Source organism: Mandrillus leucophaeus, unplaced genomic scaffold, assembly GCF_000951045.1.
Source record: "Mandrillus leucophaeus isolate KB7577 unplaced genomic scaffold, Mleu.le_1.0 Scaffold359, whole genome shotgun sequence".
Taxonomy (NCBI): domain Eukaryota; kingdom Metazoa; phylum Chordata; class Mammalia; order Primates; family Cercopithecidae; genus Mandrillus; species Mandrillus leucophaeus.
Window position 1 is genome coordinate 3,312,445 of NW_012103798.1, and position 24,420 is coordinate 3,336,864.

Here is a 24,420-nt window from a genome sequence, read left to right on the forward strand (position 1 = left end):
TTGGAGTTGAGCCTGATTTCTTTCCCCTACTACAAAACCCCATTGCAGTTGTCCCTATACCTGAACCTGAACAGTGTGCCTTCTCATAAAAAGTCTATTGAATATTTTAACATAATCAGACATTTTTTAAGCCAAAAAAAACCCCTCTAATAGCATCACAGAAAACCACATATAAACCATGATGTTCTTTTGTTTCTACACTCTTTAACAACACAAGGCTGCCTATACTAAGATGCTTTGGCATTTCCCAGTGTATAGACTGTAGGTTCTTAGAAGATAGGGTTCTTTTACATGTCAAGTGATTCTGATGACAGTGTTTACCTTAAAATTCATTGTAATTTCTTCTGAACTACTTCATGGTTTACATTTGATACTTTTCTCTTAGTTAAGTAAATTACAAATTCAACATTTTTTGGCAATTAAAGAGCGAGTCAATGTATCCTAATTTAAGGGGGCCAGTCTAGAACTTGGCACTTTCTTGATAACATACACAAATAAATGATGGTGAATTAACCAACAAGCCTATCTTTCCCACGGGACACACAGGGGATTTCATAATCCTCTCACTTTCCAAAAAACTTTTAAACTCTGAGGGAAGAAAAGCGCCATGTTTTATAAGGGCTATTGTGGTTCCATCCATAATAAAAAAGACTGAGATCATTTTCTCTCTCAACATGCCAGATTATCCTGACAGTAATCAGAATAGATAAATGGTATTTAAGCCAACATTAAAAAGAAATACATCTGTCTAAAAATTAAAACAAAAACTGATTTCACTTTGATCAAAATAGGTTACCTTTGATCTCTCCTTAGCAGTTGCTGCTTCCTCAAAATGTACAGTAAGAGCCATAAGCAGCCCCACAAACAGATTGTTTAAGCTAAAAACCTCTGCTGCAATGGACCACTGCCATGTTAGACGAGAAAATGAAAACACCCCCGCAGCAAGGATTCCTCCAGCAGATGAGCCAGAAAGCCTGCAAACACAGATAACATGAAATCTTCTTTCCCAACAAAAAGAACTAACTTTATTTTCCTTTTTGTAAACTGTACCAGCAGAAATTATGACAGTCACCCAGCACTACTCCAACACATTATATGGTTAATACATTACCTCATATAATAATTTCTTTCAACAAATTTTAATTAGGAAGTTCATATGTTAACTTATTAATGAACAAATAAACAAACCTATGGCTAGAATGAGGTTCAGTCTTCAGATGTAACTGCTAGAATTCACGCCAGTTCAGAAAACCTGAAGACATAGTAGCTAGAGAGAGAACAAACCTGTGTCATTTTCTTGCTCTCTCCATGAAGAAGGATGGTCTAGTTAAGACCTAAATGTTTGATTGTAAAAATTAATGAAAGGAAAAAATATTTATTCAGGAAAATGCATTCTCACTTCAGGTACAATGTTTGGACCCAGGTACCTTTTATTTTCATCTCTCAGCATATGCCAAAGAATGTCTTGATCACAATATTTGATGATTTCAATATCTTATATAGTGCAGTTCTTAGTTTGCGAGGGTTTTTTCTTTAGACAAAGTTGAAGTTAAAACTAATTTTTTTCTCTAAAGATGGGAATGTAAATTTCAATAACACCAGAAGAATCAGATGCTACACTTAAAAACAAATTTCTCACCCACAAATGCCAACAAAACCCATACCATTCAAAACAATCAGGAATCTGGATCTCAGTTCAGAGATTTGATTTGAGACTGGTAGTGTGGTTGAATTTACTAATGCATATCAAACCAAAACAAGTTTCTATTTCCTTATAAATCTAAAACTATGAAAATGAAAGTGATTATGAAATGCCTATTTCTAATAGTGTTAGAAAATTCAGCAAGCATTACTGCGTCTAACAATTACCATATTCTATACCTCCAAATCATCAATTTTCAACTATATTCTTTTGTATAAAAAGTTACAGAGTAGTTCTATGGCTTTTAGTCAATCATTATTTTTAAATGATTACATAAAAATCCCAATATCAGTAAACCTCTTTTTTCTTTGAGTTTCTGTTTGCAATTTTTTTCTGTTTTCTTTCTCTTATAAAAATCAGCAGTTTCCCATTTCTTTCAGTTTCCCAGTCTTCCAGTGATCCTGATTCAACATATTATTTCTTCCTTCCAAATTACTTTCCTGTGTACTCATTCCTTTCTATTTGTATTTTTACTGCCTTACACTTAATTAAGAATTCCCTAATTTGTCTTCTGGTTTTCAATCTATTCTGCAATAATAACATCATATCAAGTTTCCTAAAACATATTCTTTATGACTACCCAGCCCAAAAACTTAAGGACTCTCCACTGCTTGAGGGATAAGTTCTAAATCAGACTGCCTGGAATCCAGGCTTCCAATAAACTAGCTCCCACTCACTCACTAATGATCAACATTATTCTCTCCACCCATTAGTCAGGCTCATCAAAACTTCCTAATAAGACATGCCTATGCCTAGTACTATACTTTTGCTCATTCTGTACCCCTGAATCTAATGTCCTCCCTGCTCCTTCCTATTTATTTAAATCCTACTTCTTTCTCAAACGTTTCTTCAATTCCTAGGTTTCAGCCCATTCTGCACATCTATAGTATTTGTCTGTAACAATTACTTTAACACTGGTTTTGAAATGTGAATTGGAGTTAAATTTCATTTATGTTGGAAGTATCTAGCCCCAAACACACAAAGGAAACTTAGTGAACAAGAGAACAAGTTAAAGTCTTTCTAACATTTTTAAAGGAACTTCTATGTTTCATATGTCAATATTATTTGGGAAAGTCAGCATAAGATACAAGATTCCTTCCTCAACTTAAAACCGAAATTAGCATCCTTGGAGAAATGGCTAATACTAGAGCTGGAGTAGCTCTAGCACAAAATTAGTCTGAAACATCTTGTGCCGGAAAGTCAAGAAGTGCTCAAAGAATGATGGGGGCATGACAGAAGGACACAGGAGCCAGCTTAAAGAGGCTCCCACTGGCCAAATCTGGGATAATGTAAGCATCAAAAATAATTATAGTAATTGCTTATAAATCACTTAATACCTAAGAATCTATGAATTTAGTGATGTAAATAACAAAGTGAGAAGGACATCATTGGCCTTTCTGTAGAAAGCCAACTAATAATTATAGAACAAATGATGGAATTAGAAACCACCATTTGGCAGCCATCTTAATAATAATCAATAAATACCAAAACTAGTGGGTAAAAATTTTGGAGTAGCAGAATATGTACAGTCTCAAGGTACCGCCCTATAAATAGATGAATTACCAAGGGAAAAATGGTAACTTTACAGTGGTGAAAACTGTCAGACACAATCTTAACCACGTGACCAAAATTAACAGCATTAGTAATAGGACAAACATCATATGCTTCCCAATCTATTCCAGTGAAAAGAATACAGCATCATTTCTACAGCATTCCTGCAGAAATGTGTTACCTGAAGCGAAGCGGAATAAAATCCTGATATAAATGAATCCTCAGGAAGAAAACTCAACATTCACTAATCTACAGTGACTTTTAACACATATTCTTACACTCAGAAAGGCATCCTAGGCTGGGCGCAGTGGCTCACACCTGTAATCCCAGCACTCTGGGAGGCCGAGGCAGGCGGATCACGAGGGCAGGAGATCAAGACATCAAGACCATCCTGGCTAACATGGTGAAACCCCGTCTCTACTAAAAATACAAAAAAATTAGCCGGGCGTGGTGGCGGGCACCTGTAGTCCCATCTACTTGGGAGGCTGAGGTGGGATTAGAATTATGAACTACATTAACTGTCTTTTCAAATATTTCATAAGGTTTTAAAAACTGAAGAATATAAAGTAAAAATTTTGACTTTAATGATGACATTTATCTAGTTACCTTAGATTGTTACACAAAGTTAGGTACATGAGTATTTTACTGAAGACTAATCCCATATCAGCAAGGTCTATAATCTGAATTCTCTCTCTCCGTCTCTCCACTAAGGTCAAGATGGTTTTGCAATAAATAATCCATGTACTCTTTCACCTGATTTTCCTTGGCATTAGAGAAATAATTTATGAGACCGCTGAGTCGAATAGTAGAAGACAAGGTAACTGATTATGAAATCAGTAATGGGAATCAAATCTAAAATCTCAACCTTTTTAGCATCGGATAAACTTGCTCGGAAATCAAACTAAGTCTACAGGAATTTGCCTTGTAGTCCTAATGTATGGCACACAAAAGCGTAGTGGATCTTTCAATTTGTTTGTTTCCCAACAGCAGCATATGAGGGTCTGATGTTTCCACATCCTAGTGGGCACTTACTATCTAGTTTAAATCTAGCCACCCTAGTCGGTGTGAAGTGGCATCTCACTGAAGTTTGGATTTGCATTTTCCTAACGGCTAATGCGGCTGAGCATCTTTTTCTGTGTTATTGGCCATTTGTGTATCTCCCTTAAAGAAATGTCTATTCAGATCCTTTGCTCATTGCTTAAATTGGATTGTCTTTTTATTATTGAATTGTAGAGTCCTTCCCAACTTCCTTTTACTATGTTTCTTTTCAGCTAACCACAGCCAGAGTCACCTGCTTGCAACCAAGAACCCTGACTGAAACACACTATCTTCTCTCTTTAGTATACTTCCCATTATTTTTTCAAGGAAAAGTGTGAAGAAATTCTGAAAATAAAATGCTCCTGTTCTCCTAGTCTTGTGCAAAACAGAAGAGAGGAAGCATGCCTCTAAGAGCAGAAAGTCATGTGTACATCCATATATAGGATATATAGAAAGTGAAATGTTTTGGAGGACCCAGTATTCATGTTTTCATACAATAATCTATATGGGGTAAGCCTGTATGAATTTCTTTGATTTCAATAGGATTTTATAAGTTAAACTCTGAATGCTCCTTAAAATGCACATATTTCAACACACTGCCTTTAAATGTTTACTTTATGACAGTTAATATGTAGGCTATTTACTGCTTATTTAAATGTTGACCAAATTATCTACTGCATCTGACTAATCATCATCTCTTTTCATTTTGGAAGAAAAATTATCCAAATAATTTGTAAGACCCAATGACTTTGGATTTTTCCAAAGAGGACGATAGACAATTTAGACAATAGATTCTAACATTCTCTAAAAAACTTGAGATGCTTGAACTACCATTTTGTATGGGTTTATGTTGTATTTAGTCCAGGTAACACATACATGTTTAATTGATTCTGTTTCCAAAGATAGGTTCAGCTAAGTCTTCCAAATCAGGAGGTTTTTTGTTTGTTTTTGTTTTTCCTTCACACCTTATCCAGTTATGCAGCAATGAAAACAGACTGAAGATCATGAGCCAGTTTATCAGAGCTATATATATAATAAGATTCCTCTGTTAATACAAAAAAAAATTTTTAAGTTTACTTTATGCTAAGACTCAGAATCAATCAACTGTTACTTGCCATGTAACATATACAAACTAGTAGATTAAAAGGTTGAAATAACTTGAAACATCTGTTATGGAAAAATTCCACAGCTCAAGAGGGATACAATAAGGCTTTGTAGGTAGCAATTAATGCTCAGCTGAGTTTGAAGACTACAGCGACTGTGGAGATGGAGCAGCAGCGTCAGTACACATGGCTATGGATAGGTCTGCAGGAGTCTGAGCCAGGCTTTATTATGATAATAAAATAAAATATTATTTTATCCTAGAGAAGCTGGATGGAGCCATCCTTTGGGGCTTTACTAGGTCAGAGGGACAGAAGGGCAAAAGGACAGGACAAGAAGGAGAATTAAAGTAATGAATCATGGGGCCTAGACTGAATAGAAAAGGAAGTAAAGAGACAGTGTGAGCCATCAATGAAATGAGTGAAATGAAAGCTAACGTCATACCAGGAAGTAAAAAGTGGGTTGGAGAAGAGAACATCAAATTGTTAGTGGATGGAACAGACCAGTTATACAAGATTAGACTCTACTGTTGAAAGCAGCCAATGATGGAACAGAGTTTTAGAAAGCTATTCTCAAAATACTAAGATTTTCAATAAACTAAGTATTTGTCCTGAAAGTCTGCCAGTGGTTGGTACATGTGCACTAGTAAGTCTGCAGGCTGAGAGCAACGTAGAAATAAGGTCTGTGGCCCACTGCCATGGCTTCACAGGCATGCTACTAAGGAGCTGTGACCCCCACGTCAGGACACAGCAAGTCATGTCTGTGATTTGTGCTCACACATCAAAGGATGATGCCAGTAGTGATAAGGATAATGATTTTCTGAAGACTTTGCAAGTCTTCAGTTAATTCACTGATTCTGTAAGAAGATAGTCTCATTATATTGCTCAAGTCATATTTCCTATGCATTATCTGAGCATGCTTCATTTAACCTTAGTGAGACAAAGATAAATGACTACAAAGCAGGTTGGCATCAGGGATGATTTCATGAAGACACAATTCAGGGTAAGGGCTAGGCTCAGTATCAGCCTCACATGTCCACATCTGCAGCCTCTACCTCTCTTCTCGCTGTAGCCCTCTATTGAAATTGCTCTTGCTGAGGTCCCCAGTGACAACAGGCTTTCTGGACCTCTCTGCTGTGTTGATCCCTGTTGATGACCACTCCTCTCGACACACTTTACTGAGTTGATGTCTGGGACTGCATATCCCCCTGGTTTTCCTTTTATGGCTCTGGATCTTCCGTGTGTGTGTGTGTGTGTGTGTGTGTGTGTGTGTTTTCTGAATGTCTCCTCTTTTTCCATTAATTTCTTTAAAGCTGGTTATTTCCCCAGATTTCATTCTCAGACAACGGCTTTTCTCACTCTACACACTCTGGCTAGCTAGAGTAACTTTATCCACTATCTTGATTTCAACTGCTAACCACAAACTGAAAAAAAAACAGATCTGTTCCCAGCACTGCACTCTCCTGTACTGTTGGACTTAAATATCTCCAACCAACTATGGTACACCCCAATGCCAGTCCAACTCTGGATGCCCCATAGAACCTCAGTGTCAACATGTACAAAACTAATTTCTCATTCTCTTTTCTAAAAACGATTTCCTACTCCTGTATTCTCTGTCTTAGTGACTTTCATTATCTATCTAGTTATTTAAGTTAAGATACCTGGTAGTGATCATCAAAGCTTCTTTTCCCCCTCTCTCTCTCTGTCAAAAATAACACATCCTGCCAATTTCATTTCATAATAATTATTAAAGCTCATCTAACCTCCATCCATACCACCACCATCCCATGTTAGCTATTATCATCACCTCAGACTCAAACCAATCCAACAACATGGTAAGCCAACTCCAGGCCTATGCCCGCCACTGCCAACAGAGTAAGAGATTCAAAACATATCTGACCTCACACCTTTCTGACTCCAACCCTTTAATGACCTCTCCTTTAATGAGAAAACATAATATAAGCCCCTCATCATGACATAAAAAAACCTTTCATGATCTGGTCTTTTAACGTAACATATCAAACTTTATGTTTCAGCAACACTAAATGACTTGCAAGTCCCTATACTCAAAAGCTGTTTCCCCACTTCGGGGTTACTTTGCAAGTGAGGTTCTCTATACAGGTTGAGGATCCCTATCTGAAATGCCTGGGACCAGAAGTCTTTCAAATTTTGGATTTTTTCAGATTTTGGAGTATCTGAAGAACACGTATCAGTGAAACATTTCTAATCAGAAAATCTGAAATCCAATATGCTCCAATGAGCACTTCCTTTGGGCATCATGTCAGTATTCAAAAAGTTTCAGATTTTGGAACATCCTGGATTTCGGATTTTTTGATTAGGGATGCTTAACTTGTACGTGGAACACTGTTTTGCCTTCACTTCACTAACTCCCATGTAACTATTTACAACTCAGTATAAGCATCGTCTTTGGCAAGTATTCCCTGAAACATTTTCTGTAAGACTAGGATACCTGCCCCTTCTCTAGGTTCTCATCCAATTAAACGCAATAAATAGGTATGAAATAGATTTTTCTGTATTAAAAAAATGACTCTGAGGAATATAAATTTTTAACTGTAACTTAATCAAAACACTATAAAGAAATCAGATTTGAATAACTTAAAATCCTCTATATAATATATTACAAAGTCAAAAAATTATTTTTGGACTATTGATAATATTGGATAATCTGTCAGCATATTGATATACTTTTTAATTAAAAATATATCTCAATATATATGTGTGTGTATATATATATATACACACACACTCACATATATGTGTGTCCCTAGAAAAACTATTTGATTTTTTGAAAAACTGTTTCCCATATATATATTATTTTAGACATACTTTATTTGTAGTTTTTAATGCTCTCCAAGTAGCAATGGTTTCTAATGAACTCAGTGTAACTCCAAACATTTTCAAATAATGTTGGATAAAATTACTTACGCCATTATTTGGAAAGAAATATTTTAAGACAAAAGATGTTTCGGTCTTGGGGTAAATTTTAAGAGTCTTGTCGTCTATTATTATATAAATGATGTCTTGGTAACAAATGCTATTAAGGGAAAAGTTAAAGAATTCATTTTAAACTTGTTACATTGATTCTTGTTTTCTTAAATAAAATGATGTTTGTATGGACAGATTTTCCAGAAACTAAGGAATACTATTTTATCATGCTGTACTTTAATTCAAGTGTTTAAATATTCGTTTGGCAAGGGTATAGAAGTAATAATTTATTTTTAAAAACTTTCTATTTTCATATTACTTTCTTCCTTGTCTATAAAATAAATATTTCAAAGAGAATAATAAAATATAGACTGGGCGTGGTGGCTCATCCCTGTAATCCCAGCACTTTGCAAGGCCAAGGCAGAGAATCGCTTGTGCTTGGGGGTTCATAACCAGCCTGGGCAACATACTGAGATTTCATCTCTACTAAAAAATTTTAAAAAATAAAAATTAGCTGGGCATGGTGGCACATGCCTGTAGTCCCAGCTATGTGGGAGGCTGAAGCGGGAGGATGGCTTGAGCCCAGGAGGTTGAAGCTGCAGTGAGCTATCATAGCACCACTGTACTCTGGCCTGGGTGACACGCCTGACTCCAAAAAATAAAATAAGATAAAATATAGGTTCACAGTTACTCATATTGCCTTTCACACACTGATTTGCAGAGACAGTTCCTCAATTTTCTCAAACTTTTGTGAAATTTCAAACAAAACACATCAAATTTCCCATTTTATATTTTATTGAGCCAAACAACAATGAACCATCCAAATCAATAAGGCACTACATATTGGAGCTAGGAAAAAAAAGTTAAATGTGCAGAAGGCTTTCTTACCTGTGCAGAAATTCAAATGAGGTTGTGATGCTACAAAAATCATAACAAATATATCTGAAGGCATATCTAGTCTCACACTTGCTAAGAGAGATTACTGAGAAGCACTTTTATCATCTGTTTATTATGAGTTTAAAAGAAAGTCATTTTCCTATGAATTTACAGAATTCCTAGAGCTTCCAATTAATCCACTATCCTTTTAGATCGCTGGGGCCTTTATTATCTTATGATCGTGGCCAATCATCATCCCTGTCAATGAAGGGAACCTGTGAGTGAGTGATCAGACAAGTTAGTTGCAATCTCTTTTTGGGAATAACTCTAATCAGGAGACATACTTTATAAAAAAATTTTCCCCTGGAAAGGCTACAACATATATTTAAAATTTTTTTGGCAGAGGTAAATTATATAAGTAGAGTAAAACATTATTCATAAATCTTTTGCATACAATACTATTAAATGAATTGGTAGTCCAAATTTCTGACTTAAGTAATCTATTAAAAATAAATGGAAGGAATGTCCAATCTGACATTATTTAAATAGGAGATTTAAATGAAATTGTTAATCTGAGCTCACAAAATAAGCTATCTTGTGTAATCCATAAAGTCTAAAGTGTGGATGAACTATAAATAAAACTACACCCAAAATAAGACAGACAAACAATTGTCATCTACCCATAGAGTAAGTCTGATGATTTTTTTCAAATAAAAATGACATAATCAAAAACATGATTGTGTTTTAACTTGGCAATCCAGGATACCTATTTTCAATTTCCATTTTATTCTTTTGAACAAATATGCTTATTATTTTTAAAGAGTAACTAAGGAGTTAATAACATGCTAAAGTAGAATCTTAAAATTAGCCCATTAAAGTGAAAAGACATTTTTTTCCACTGAAATTGATTATTAATTCAACCAAAGTAAAAGCAAAAGAGAAATTCAAATGAGGTTGTGAATAAATGAGAACTCTTTTCACCAGAACTCACAGATACATGGCTAATAGTTTAAACTATTTTCTATTTTAACTTAAGAACACTTTATGATGAATTAGATATGAGAAAAAAATGTTTTCCATTCTCAATCTAATTCTCACAGAGCCCCAATAGAGCAAGGTCAAATGAGGGATGCCTTCAAATGAAATACATATTTTTATCATCTAACCTGACTTATAGAAAGATAAAAATCATATTAGGTCATATGAGGAAAAGATCACAATCTTCAAACACTACCACTATGACAATTTTAATAACACAACCCTTGTATTATAACAGATACTCACCTGTCAATATCAATAATCAAAATCAAGTTTTTACACTGTTAGAGAAGTAAACTTAATTCTAAGATCTCATAATAATGGGGGAAAGCACTGATATAGATTATTCAAAATATCAAATCCAAAAGTCACTGAAGTACATTTTGTTTTATATAAATAATTTTATACTACATATAAAAAATATGCTTTACAGTATATTTGAAGTAGATAAATCTTCCTGATTGCTTTTTACTTAGGTTAACAATAAAACCACGTAGTTTATATTCCAGGAGAGCACAGTGTTTAGTCAACAAAAAAAGACACACCAAGAGTATGATAGATAGTATGGGTAGGGCAGTCAAGTATTTAAAATCTCACCCAGATCATGCAAATGACAGAAATTCTCCACTGGAGTAAGGATGATGTGATGCTATTAAGCATCAAATGTAAGCATCAGAATTCTCTGCTTAAAACACAACTGTCTTCTTTTTTTGGTCCACAAAATTCATGAGACCTAGATAAAATTCCTAAGAAACGTACTGATTGTGTAGCAGTTTTCTCACTGATGGAATACTATTCATCTGTTGACACAATGGATAAATCACGAGGTTACAATTTACACCATTGACACAGGTTTGCTATTGATAAGGTATATTTTTCTTTCCGCTACACAGTATTTGATTTTCATGTGTAGTCACATGTTTGTATAACCCTTAATCAAAAGGCAAATAACAGAAACCTGAAATTCTTTCCGAACACACATTTGACATGCCTCATAAAATTCATGAATGTATTTGTCTTCAGTGTTACTTGTATGCAAAGAACCCAACACGGAAGGTACACTGCACTACGTCTATACTGAGTGTACTGAGAATTCCTACTTGAAATGGAATTTGACTGGGCAGGCCACAGTGCAGCATCTGAACGTTATTGTTTAATAAATTACTATTAGTATCAATTCACAGTGACAACTAAAATAGTGCAGCTGACTACAGGGAAGAAGTATGGTAAAGGAGGATAAAAATGAACGGCAAATCTACCACCCTTATCCTTCCACGTTCTTATCTTTCTGGGTCCGGTTCACGAAAATGATATAGAAGTTCCCTTTAGGCTCACTCACATAATCAACACCATGTATTTCTCTCTCCAGTCTACCTGGAGAATGGTCAAACTAGGGAGCTAAGTTACTGAAAATCTAAGTCCTGCTAAGCCTCCTTCTTTTGGTGGCAGCTCACTCAACAGTCTTTTGACAAACATGTTCTGGGTATCTAATATGTGCCAGGTGCTCTGTGGGAAAATTATAATGAGGCCACTGAGAGAGCAGAATATAAACCTTCTCATTGTCAAGTTCACACCTAAGAACATAAATCAATAATTTAGGACATGATATAAAAGGTGCATCTGAGAAGTCATCACCACTGAACCTAAAAAAATTTAAAATATTTCCATCTTTAATGAATTTGCAAATAAGTCCTTTCTTCCACATTTTAGAAAAATTTACTGTCATTCCAGATAAAATCTTACTAAGGTTAGTTCTACTTCATGAGGTTTGATCAAAAGGAGAACTGTTTTACTCAGAATTTTCAGCTATATAAATATTCACTACCAGTACTCTAAAAGGAAAAGTATAAAGTATTATTCCTGATTCAAAACCACTACATAAAATTAGAGTAAAAAATTTAAAGTCTTCAAAAAGGAAAAAGGCACAACTAAAATGCAGGGAGTAAGGTTAGGAATAGCTCCCATAAATCAAATGTAATCACACAATTTCCATTAGAATTAAGAGTCGTGCATTAGCTATTAAATGATAAAGCTATTCAAAGTTTAGGCCGGGCGCGGTGGCTCAAGCCTGTAATCCCAGCACTTTGGGAGGCCGAGACGGGTGGATCACGAGGTCAGGAGATCGAGACCATCCTGGTGAACACAGTGAAACCCCGTCTCTACTAAAACTACAAAAAACTAGCCGGGCGAGGTGGCGGGCGCCTGTAGTCCCAGCTACTCGGGAGGCTGAGGCAGGAGAATGGCGTGAACCCGGGAGGCAGAGCTTGCAGTGAGCTGAGATCCGGCCACTGCACTCCAGCCTGGGCGACAGAGCAAGACTCCGTCTCAAAAAAAAAAAAAAAAAAAAAAAAAAAAAAGTTTAAAACAACTCATTTTATTATACTCCATCAACGTATTCCTGAATATGTGGAAGAAAACACTGAACTAGGCTTTATAGGAACAACCGCAATTTACTTCACGTTTTACTAAGTTTTCACAGTATGCCAGGTAACTTGCACAACAGTACAGCCTGGTTTAAAATAACTCCCCAATTACAGACTTTAGTCTATTTTGTTTAAAATGTATAAAAACATATAAAACCTCAAGATTAGTTTGTTACTCAATCTTCAAAATGTATTTTGCATTCAGTAACAAGACTGAAATTGGTTAAAAGGATATTGCATCAGAGTATTCTCAAAGGCACCGGCCTAGGCATATCATCACGCTAAGTCCTTTTTAACTGAAAACTTAGAAGATGCTGTGTAATTCTTACAATGTTAAGATACAAAAAGTATAGGAAGTCAAATAACTAAAGTCAACAGAATGAAGGTATTAAACTACTTTCATCAGCAATACTAACCAACTTAATAAACAATAGAGATTTAATATTAAGTAGTCTTATGCAAAGTTATGAAGTATATCTTAATATCTCAATTCATTGACTATTTTCTATTTTTATGGCTTTGAAAAGCACCAAATCTATATGAGTTATGAGCTATAATGTTATTTGTAATTTAAAGAAATATGTGCGTTTATTATTACAACCATAATAACTGATGACTAGTTCCAGTGGCAAAATCTCGGCAGGAAACAGATTTAGCAATTTAAATGTTTTATAAGTTTTTGTAATTGAGGAAACTTTTCATAATCTGACATTTGTTAAAACCACTTATTAGAAATTATGCAGCACAGTAGCTGTGGAAATATGAGCTAGCTTCACAATTATAAAGTCAGCCTATGTAGCCCTTTCCTATTGTATATAGTGGCATAAACCCCACGGCGGCCTATCAGCTAACTGGCAGGCAGGGGGCTGCTCTATTCAAAGTGAGAGATACAAGCTGCAGGGCAAAAACCTGGCAGCTCCCATCTGACCCCACAATCCCCTACTGGTGACAGCTCCAAGCTCCATGGCAAATTAGGCCTTCTCATATTACAATTGGAGAAGACAGATTCCATTAGCAGTATCTGAAATTGAGTGGAGAGCTGCACTGTTATCAGACTTGACTCATAAGCACTGCTATTAATCAGAGCTATGATAGCATTTATATATTTCAAGCTATCTGCTGCCGCTGTGATATTCTGCTACAAAGGGTTGATGGGACTTAGGAAAGTGAACAATAGAGCTTTCTGGGAAAAGCAGAGTAAATCAAGAAAGTCTATGACTTCCGCACATTCTGAAGGGATTGTGGTTTACATAAATTTTCTCCCAATTGGAGATTGAGCTCTTCCTCATCTTACACATGGGATTTAGTTGTCACTCAATGGTAACAGCTGTGAAAAGGTGAAGCGGCCCACCGCTCAGAATATTGCCTTCGCTTTTAAAGCAATTAACCCATGAACAGGAGGATACCTGGTGATATCAAAGGGATTAGGCCAGGCAGTGCATTATTAACATTTCCTTGAACTAATTCTAACTCTGACTAGCTGTCAGAAAAGACTCTACAGTCTTAAAAAAGAGTTTTTGCCTTGCTTTTTTTCCCTTCAAAATGAAGCGCTGCTATTTGAGCCTAATATGTCCCTCTACTTATAAGAAAATGCAAATGAACCAAGCTCTTAATATTTTTAAGCAGTCTAAGTCAATGCAATTTTAATACAAGTACGAGAGAAATATATGATCAATTAACCAGGGATCAAGAGAGATATTCTCCTGAATGGAAATTAACTCTTTAGTACTTTCCATTCTTCTTCAACTACAAAAACTTGGTGACTATTTGTTACTTATGCATAGTTACTTGTGAAATTAGGAATAGCTTCACATTATTCTCTATGGCAATAATCTAAAATACTCTTTGAGCTGGAAAATCCAAATGTCCCTTAAGCAGGAGATTCTGCATTCTCTAAGGTATGGCATTTTAATTTTCTATTGTTTATTGAATGGAATCTTAGCTGAAGCTAAAAGAATAGCAGACCCAGTGCTCAGAATCAAGTCTTCGCCTTCTAAAATTTAATCGAATTTTTAGAAGCAACATAATGTTTAAAAATATATAAGGTATACAATTACAAAATCCATGAGTTAAATACTGGCACAAAACAATCTGCCAGAAGATATTTAAGGATTACTGAAAATGATTGTACATTCTTTGTAGTAAGCAAAGTTTCAATATACCTTTAATATTATTAATATTCCTATATTCTAGGTAATCTACTCGACATTAAGAGATCTGATGTCTTACTGTGCAATATTAATGATGTTAGAAAGCATTTTTATGTAAGTTTCCTGAAACTGCACCTTTTAGAAAAAATATTTGAAAAACTGCCTATTTAATGGTGACTTTGTATTACTTTCTTTAAAATAAGCACTGAATTTTGATTATAAAAACTAAGAGCTTTACTTTTAATTCACATGAGTGTTCAACAAATATCGTGGAATGAATTATTCTATAGTTCCATTTGGCTGGTAATAGTTTGAAAAGGATAGGCTGACTCTCAGGCCTGTTGAGAATATATCCCCTGCACTGTAACTACCAAAATAAATGACATAACATATACCCTCCCCTGATATCATAAGCAATTTAAATCTTCCCTGAGGTAAAGAATTTTTATACAATGCTATCAACATGCTCCCTTCTCTTTTAGTGATACCGGAACATATGAAGGGTTAGAATATAGATGTTTAATGATAGTGACTTCAGTACTCCTTCTTTATTCAGTAAATAAGACCTAGTTTGATATTTCCTAGCAGATAATTTTGAAATTCAAGCATTAAATAATATTAAATGGTGTTCATGTTAATGATTTATATTACGTATAACTTTAACATTTTATATTAATAGGATTTGTGAATTTCAAATAGAATAGGGCATTTTAAATATTATGCTATTAAATTTAAAAATCATTTACTTTAATAGCCTTAAAAAAGAAAACCCCAGTTCCCAGAAATCACTAACTATATTACAGTCTCAGAAACACAGATGTACACATTAATAAAATGAATACTATTTCATATAAATGAAATGTACTAGATTAAACTCCCCTAACATAATACATGCTTAAAAATACTCTTTAAGGGGACAATACATAAATAAATACATACGGAAACAACTGCCACAAGCTCACTATTTTTAATTCAATAAACTACAGTGACACATAGGGCTTTCAATGTGCTGTTTTACTCACATGCTTTCTACATTAAAGCAAAGCAAATATAAATGAGTTCTTGCCAACCATTAGGAAAGATTGACAAAAAATGCAGTGTTAATGACATCTTACAGCTTTTAAAAGCAAGAGAAAGATGCAAGAAAAGCAAAAATTACATAGTAATTGGAAACAACGAATAAATTGGTCTTTCAATCTAAGTCATGTTTACTGAAAAAAATGGAGCTTTTTACATCAACACATTTAAACAGAAATTTGCTTTTGAAATAAAATCTTTGTTTAAAAGGTACAGAAAGTCTTTATGTCCACCGCAAGAGCTAAATATAGTGAATGCTATGTGAACAATTACCTGAAAAAAACCTAAACCTGTTAAAAGAATTAATTTACTGCACACCAGTCAGCACTAATCCTACATGTACAGTAATGGTCTCTTAAGTGATGGGGGAAAGAAAGAATAAAACTGTTTCCTGGATCAAAACCCTTCAATATTCAACAACAAAATGGAATGATGATTTGGTTTGTAAATGAATAAAGTAGTGAAATGTCTCCTAAACAAATTCTGATAAGGGAGTCAACCTGCAAAGAAGCACATTTACTGTACGCTGGGACAGGAAAAAAGCCATCACTGTAATGGTTGTACAAAAACTGTGTCCTGCTGTTGGGTTTATATTCACAGAAGAAAGGTTTTAAAGGTTAAGTTCAGGTCATACAACAAATGAAATTGTAACAAGCCAGCTGACATTGTATAATGTCTTCTTCCACTCAATCAATAGGCTACTGTTAGTCCTATTACCATAGAGATGGCTTCTCCTTTTTGAAGGGTGTCTATTGTTTGACAAAACAGATTTGCCACTTGAACTAGGTTATTCCCAAAGGACGTGTACCTTGTCAATTATTTGTATTCAAAATAATGAAGTATTTTCATATTAAAATTATGTAAGAGATAATATTGTTAGATCCCTTTTCTGAAGGAAAGCAACTTTTCCAGGGCACATTAAAACCACTCAAATACCTAATTTAGTCATATAGGAGATTGAATTTAAAGCACATGTCAGCAAGTATAAAATATATCATTAGCCATGTATATTAAAAGAAAAGCGTTACAGGCTAGTGTGCTAATCTAAACCCTTTATAATCAATCATAATAATTAATAAAAGCTATTTTTAAAGAAAGGTACTGTCCAGAGCTATCCAGATTCTGCAAATTTGTTTTTAAGATTTTTATTTATGATTTTTACAGTGGTTCTCATGTGGAATGGCATCACCAATTAATAATGTTGAAAAACATGGAAGTTTTAGAAAATGAATCCCTTTACTTGCACAGAGCTATTTATAGCTACATAACATTTAAATAGATGTATATGTTACATAAATGATCTAAAATACAGACTATCAAAATGAACATATTCGTTTTCTTTAAATGTTTTTGTTCTAAAGTATCTTGTGAAAATTAACAATGTACTCATTCAATACAGAACAAGGAAGTTCCTGTTCAACCTAGATATTTAAAAACAAAACCCACTTTTTCTCTCAGTGGAAATACGGACAGATTCTTAATCACAAAAGACTCAGAAGGAACAATTCTAATAAAAATTATCCTAACCATTGAGAAAAAGAAAAATATTAATAGTACGAATGAATCTAAGCAGAGACATTATTTTAAATATTTCATAAAGACTAAAATAACAACAAATGTAATAATACAAAAATTTGGGAGAAGATCAAGTTATAATACTTGAATCTGAAAGTTTTTTCACATGCAGATTAAAAGTAAACTTCTGAGTTATAGTTACACTAACTCTTACCTTTCTATAAATAATTAAAAGAGATTTAGAATTTAGCTAAAGGGTAGTATTATGACTTTAACACAAATAAAAATATTGGTCTCCAAAAATGACATTTGAAATTGTACCTATTCAAATTATATTTACATACAGAAATCATTTGTTTTATAATAAGACAAGCAAAAGTTTTTAGAAGAAGTGTCTTAATTTGGTTTTTCCTTTTGCAGAAAGTGTAATTTGTATTTTTCACTATAATCCTCTTAGGTATAGGATACACGGAGTTAAGAATGAAGGAGACAGAAACATCAAAGACAATTGAGTCACCAGCATTCTAAACTAAGGACCAATGTTTTAAAAGCAGGGTAGCCTTCCCAACTAAAAAAGTCTTCTATCAGTGAAGTACTTGGGATCTAATTTGCCTACCTTTCCTACAGCCATAATGGAGCAGAGTGAAACCTTACTAAAACCACATCCCAAATTTATTTCCTTAGTTAATAACCTTATTTCAAAAAGTATACATGTTCATATTTAGACTATAATACAATTAGCCCTGGACCTGACAGGCAGCTGCCCATCAGCAATACTGTGAGTAATTAAATGATATTTACCACTTACCAAAAGATGAACCTCATATTGTTGAATTAAACCGGCCCATCTGCATCTTCATAAAATGACAAACCTCGTTAGTTCTGCCTAATCAGAGAATTGTGATAATGAACTGTCGACACCTTCACTCCATTGTATGAAACAAAACCAACTGCATTTGAGGGGTCAAATGCATATGAAATTATTATAAATTAAGAAAGTGAAATCACATGTGTTAGGGAAACCAAGCAACAAAAGATGTTTTTAATGCATGTACTTGAGCCATAAGAAATCTATATCTCCAACTGCTCAAAATTAATTTTAACTAATCAACTACTTTACCTGAAAACGGTGAAAAAAAGTAACGATGCAGCTACTGCTCCAAATAAGCCACAGAGAAGATTGACGCGGTAGGCAATTGAACCAAAAGGAAACAGTGTAATTGCCAGTTTAGCCACCAGCGTGAACAAAGGATAGCCAGGAGGATGGGCAACCTACAGAAATATTAGCAACAGTTAGAAGAAGGGTTTCATCTAGGAAAGGAAGAGTTACACAGGCCTTAATTGAAAAGCAGCCCTTTTCTCAGGCAACTATAAAGATTAGGCACCAATGATTAAATGTTTGAATAGTGGTTTTCTATTGTAATCCTCTGTGGCAATACAAATAAATATTTTCTTTAGTGGATTTGGCAGCGTCTATCACATGGAGCGTCACCCAGAGAAAGGGTGACATATTTCATTGTCAGTTCTTAAGCAGTTTGTTCTCTGGGTTCACAGTACATTAGGGTCATTTAAAAGGCTATTGAAAAAAAGCAGGTTCTGAAATATCGTATTGGTTAGAAAGTTGAAAGACCACACTGCTATCGGATTACCACCATGCTGACAGTGGTAAGGTCTTGCCTAAAGGGATCATGCACCATAATAAAGTTTATTAAATAATAAACTTATTAAAACTGTTAACCCGATTTATTTTATTCTCCACAGCTTATACAAAATTTGGGGTGATAATAAGCAGCTACTGTATATATAGTAAAGGCTTTGCTTTATAATTTAGTTTAATTGGATTTAAAACTTAAAGTAAATTGTCACATACTGTACTTATAAGTTACTAAAAACTGGGGTTTGAAAATAAATTAATCTACTTTACTCCATGCTTAATTAAACTTTCTTAATTCCTAAAACTGTTAATGAGAGCATTGATTAAACAATAAAACTAATACTTACTCCGAGCTCATGTGCGGCTGTGATCAGTTCCCCTGTGAAAAAATAATGTAAAACCAATAATTACTATTAGAGAATGACACTCCTCCAAAGTTTTCAAAATCCAAATGCTTGCATTGGGGTTTTGCATTAATTTGACTGGATAAAACTGTAAATCTGTAGAGATTTAACAGCATGAAATAGTCTGAGAACATTTTCTCCCTTAGGTCTTATTGAACAAACTATCTTTGGTAGTCTTTAAGAAGTGGTCAGTGGAAATATAGGTAAATTCCGGTTTTTTAAAAATGCTTTTTTTCTCTCTTGAAAGTTGTATCCACTTGCAAATATACAAATACTGTTGGGGCACTAGTGTAACATGCTTTGTTATCCCTCAATAAATTAGCACGAAAGTCTATAAAGATGTAATCTTATGATAACATAAAATGTGCAGACATCTGAGGTTTGGACACTCCCTAAAATGTCCCATACTACCCTAAAACTGGCATTTGGATATCTTCTCCACATTAATTGCATTGGATATCTTTAAACGATTTCCAAGTGTTTATTAACTGCAGGTTATTTCGGTAAGGTCTACTGTAAGACATTTTTTCAAACCATTAAATAATATTCTTTACATAGTCCTTTATAGTTCCTCACCATTAGTGACTATTTCTAAAATTATAATGCAGTAATGTAATGCTTATTTGTTAATCTTTTACATATTCAGAGCACAAGGACTATTTCTGACTCAACCCTGAATGAATCAATATTGATGAATGACTCATGAAAGTTACTAGTACCTATTAGGAAATATACTAATGTCCATTTCCTATCCTTTCATAGCTAGCAATACTCTGCTTCTAATTTCTGTCCCAGCTACAATTTAGACCTTTACTCTCTCTGGCCTGGACTATGGCAACAGACTTGACCAATCTTCTACTTCAATTCATGTTCATACTGAAATCACTTATAATCAACACCTGCCTTTCCCCCTGCCTACACACACACACACACACACACACACACACACACACACACACACACGGCTGGATTGCATCCCTAGTCTAACATTTCTCAATGGCTGCTCTCTGCTTACTGAATGAAGTTCACATTCCTCAGCATGATGTTCAAGCTTTCCATGGTTTCAAGGTCCCTTTTCTAGGCTTATATCCATGAAACCTACGTTCTCTCCAGTCAAATCTGATTACCCACTGTTTCTCTGGAGTGGTCCTCTTTTGCACCTCTTCTCACTCATTTTCTCACCCTGGAGTATTTTCCCTAGCATTCTCTCCCTAAATCCTTCAAAGCCTAGTTCAATTGCCACCTTCTCGGTAACACCTTTCCTTAGACACCTGCTTCCCCAGCCTCCCCATCAGAATTAATCACTTCTTCCTCCTCCATAGAACCTGCTTGAGTCTATTTAGCACTTCAGATTGCCTTATATTCTGGCTGGTTTTCATTTCTCTCTCCCACTAAGTTTAAAAACATTAACCTATCCATTTCACGATCCTGCCAAGATACCAACACTTCTCCCCTCTGGCCACACACAATCAATTCAAGCCATGCACATAGAGGTCAACAAAAAGACACATCATATTGTCATCCTTGCTACTAAGACACCCCTGTCTTCGGTGAGTGACTGCATCATGGAAGTGTTATAAGGGCACCTGAAGACAGATTAAGTCAATTACTTACAGACATTTGTTAGATATTCAAGAGCACCTTAGAAAACAGCACATTTTATACCCTAAATGCTTCTTTTTAATTAGTTTATGGTCTCACAATGTCTCAAAGAACTGTTCCCTTTGTTAACTACTGTAAAGGATATGATTTTACAGTTTACTCCATAACGGATTAGCTCTGAAGTCCTTAGCGCCAAACTATTTTCATCGATTTTTTTTGTTCTTGTACGTTTTTGTGACGAAGCCACCATAAGTTCAAAATTTCAAGGTCACTATTCATACTCCTCCATTTAAAATGTATTCAGAATTATATTTAACATTAAGAAAAACAGCCTATTTTTCTCTAACTTCTTTTTACCATGGAAAAGTCAGTGTGTTGTTATTATTTCCCGGAGTTCTGCTGCTATCAAGATAAATCTGGAAAGTGACAAACTTCCATCAATTCTTATCAAATGTTAAACTAAAATAGAAATAGAAAAGATGCCCCCATTCTAAATGTATCTTTGATAAAGATCTAAGGGGAAATACTACTCTTAAATTCATTATGATAAAGAGGAAGTGAATAGCAAAAAAAAAAATCTCAGAGCTTCCAGAGTCTTGGCTTTCTCTCAATCCTGTACACGAAGGGTTCCTCAGAGTTATGTCTACCTGCATCAGAATTAATCTGCTTTTTAAAAATGAAGACTCCTTGTCCATACCTCTAAACTCCCTAATCTACTAAGACCCACTGGCACTGGGGGCTCAAGTGTCCCAGGTAATTCTGAAATATGTTCCAGTTTGAGAACCACAGCTTTGTTGTCTGCAATACAAACTAATGGCAAGCCCAGAGTCGTCAGCGGATGCTTAACCTTTACAAAAACCAGCTCCCTTTATCTCATAGGTCTCAATATTAATTAGACTAGATTGTCACACATCACATCTGTTAAAGACAGTCTCATGTACAAACTAATTTAGTGAAGACCAGCTTCCTACCCCCTCCCCGAAAAGCACCACGAGCACCCCTGCCCATAAATGAACTGTGTGTGTCAAGTGGTACAAAGAATAATTTTGGCAAGACCACACAATGTGATGAATCTATGGAGTAAAATGTAAGACTTATCAGGAAGAAGAATACATGCTTTGTATTGGTTTTGAGATGTGTTCTGTTTATTGATGAAAATATAATTCATAAACAAATATTCAAGAATAGTACATTCAACATGTAAACACAATTATCAAATATACGATTAAGCAAATTTTCCATATTGGCATATACTTGGAAAACAGTTTATTTATCATTCCCAAAAATGAACATAAAAATATTAGAAGCAACCACTCTTTAACATGAAACCAAACAAATTAGAAGCACCTAAAGTTTGGTAACTCAAGGTGAACACACAACTTTATTCTTCTGGGAAAAAATAAAATACAGTATTAATAAAGGCAAGGCAATAAACATTTTAAGTAGATTTTAAATATCACTACATATGTGATGATGGATTTAGAAAAGAATTTCTTGAAATGTTTTGACAAAAAGTAGAGGTTAAGGGGGCATATTCTAAAGTCAATATACTTGGGTTCTTTTCCTGACTACTCTGTGTGACTTTGGGCATAGCTTAGCCTTAGTTTTCTCATTTATAAAAGGAAAATAATGATCGCACCTACTTTTAAGGGTAGCTGAGGGGGTTAAAACAACCACCCATATAAAGCACTTGGAACAGTGTCTGGCGCATAGTAAGTGCTCAAGAAACTTCAGTTATTATAAATCTCACTCCCATCTTTCACACTCAATCAATCATAAGTAGCTGTCAATCTTTGTATTTTTTTTACAGGTAACAGAACTACCTAACCTCTGAATAATGCCCTACAGCATCAAAACTCTCACAACTATAAAGTTACTTCCATTATGAAATACAAATCTTAGAAACATGGTACAGAAACTCCCTACTACACGAATGAAACACTATCCGTATTTGTGCAATAGGACCCCAAAGAAGGTAACAATCTGAAGATGGAACATCAAGGATCTTCAATGTGGTAGGCAGCCCTAAATATGATCCCCACTAATCCCCAACTCCTGGTATTCTCACCTGTGTAATCCTCTCCCCCTTGAATATGGTTTGGGTTTACTGATGAACTTCCAGGAATAAAATGGAGAAGTGGTATATCACTTACAGTATTCGGCTACAAAATGACACAGAGGTGTCAGACAGAGAGGTATCCTTCATCTTTTTCTTGACAGAAGTCAGTTAACTTATGGAGACCCACACAGCAAAGAACTAGATGGCGTTTCTCCCCAAATTAAGCCTTGAAAAGACCGCAGCCCCCAACCCACACGATGACAGCAAACTTGTTCTGAGTACGAGCAACTAGCTTAAACTGGACCCAGATTCCTGATTAACAGAAACAGGAACGATAAACGTTTGCTGTTTAAGCTGCTCAATTTAAGGATAACTGGTCATGCAGCAAAAACTGCTGCTTCAGTCCACAGGTTCACCACCTGAAATTACAGCACCATTCTGACAAAATTCCTGGCCACGATATGGCATTATTGAATCCAAAAACAAAACATAGATCTTGTTTCTTGCCTCAAATATAAAACAATGTGATTTAACTGGCCGATGAGTCATGCTTTTCTTTTTCATAGAAACAGCCGCACCTGGCTTCCACCTTTTTAAGAGTTCTGCAAATATTCTGCATGGCTAGTTCCTTCTCAATATTCAGGTTTCGACTAAAATACCACTTCTTCAGAGGTCTTTCCTGAATAGCCATTCGGAAGGACCCACTACTTACCCCCACTCTCAATCACATTTCCCTCCTACCGTCTCCATAACTTATCACCAGTTTAATATGCTGTTTATTCATTAACTTGGGTATTGTCTAACCGCACTGGAACACTAGCAATTATCTGTTCGCCACTACTGTTCTTTTGTCTGAAACATAATAAGGACTCGGTGAGTAATATCTGTGGATTAAAAAAGGATGCAAATACTTAGGACCAGGAAAAAAGATCTGGGGAAATGGAGAGGTCATTAAGCCCCACCAGGCGAAACCAACAATAAGCCCCATCTCGAAAGCCTGAGAACTAAAGAAACGAGAACGACAAGGATGGTAACAGAAGTGGGCTCTGAAACACACAATAGTGTCCTGTGCACAGGTGGGTGGATGGAGGCCCAGAGCTGACCAAACCCAATGCCAAGAGCGGGGGCCAGACGCAGCCCCCGCCCGTTCTAGGATCAGGGGAGAGGGACAGGAGGGGCAACCCTGCGAGTACTTTACCCGAGTCTCCCCCAGGCACCGAGGGGGGCAGCGTGAGGGTGAACACTGCGGCCACGGCGGCGAACACCGCGATGCCGCCGCGGATGC

General features: G+C 35.3%; 1 protein-coding gene across 1 annotated transcript in view; it reads right to left on the bottom strand.

Annotated features, from left to right (window-relative positions):
- Positions 1 to 24,420, bottom strand: part of TMEM260 (transmembrane protein 260) — a 148,665-nt gene that overhangs the window by 39,138 nt on the left and 85,107 nt on the right. Inside the window, exons 3-5 of the mRNA XM_011989605.1 lie at positions 19,418 to 19,449; positions 18,537 to 18,688; positions 797 to 974 (exon numbers count right to left, since the gene is read on the bottom strand). Coding sequence (XP_011844995.1) covers positions 797 to 974; positions 18,537 to 18,688; positions 19,418 to 19,449 — 362 coding nt within the window. The remainder of the gene's footprint in view (positions 1 to 796; positions 975 to 18,536; positions 18,689 to 19,417; positions 19,450 to 24,420) is intronic.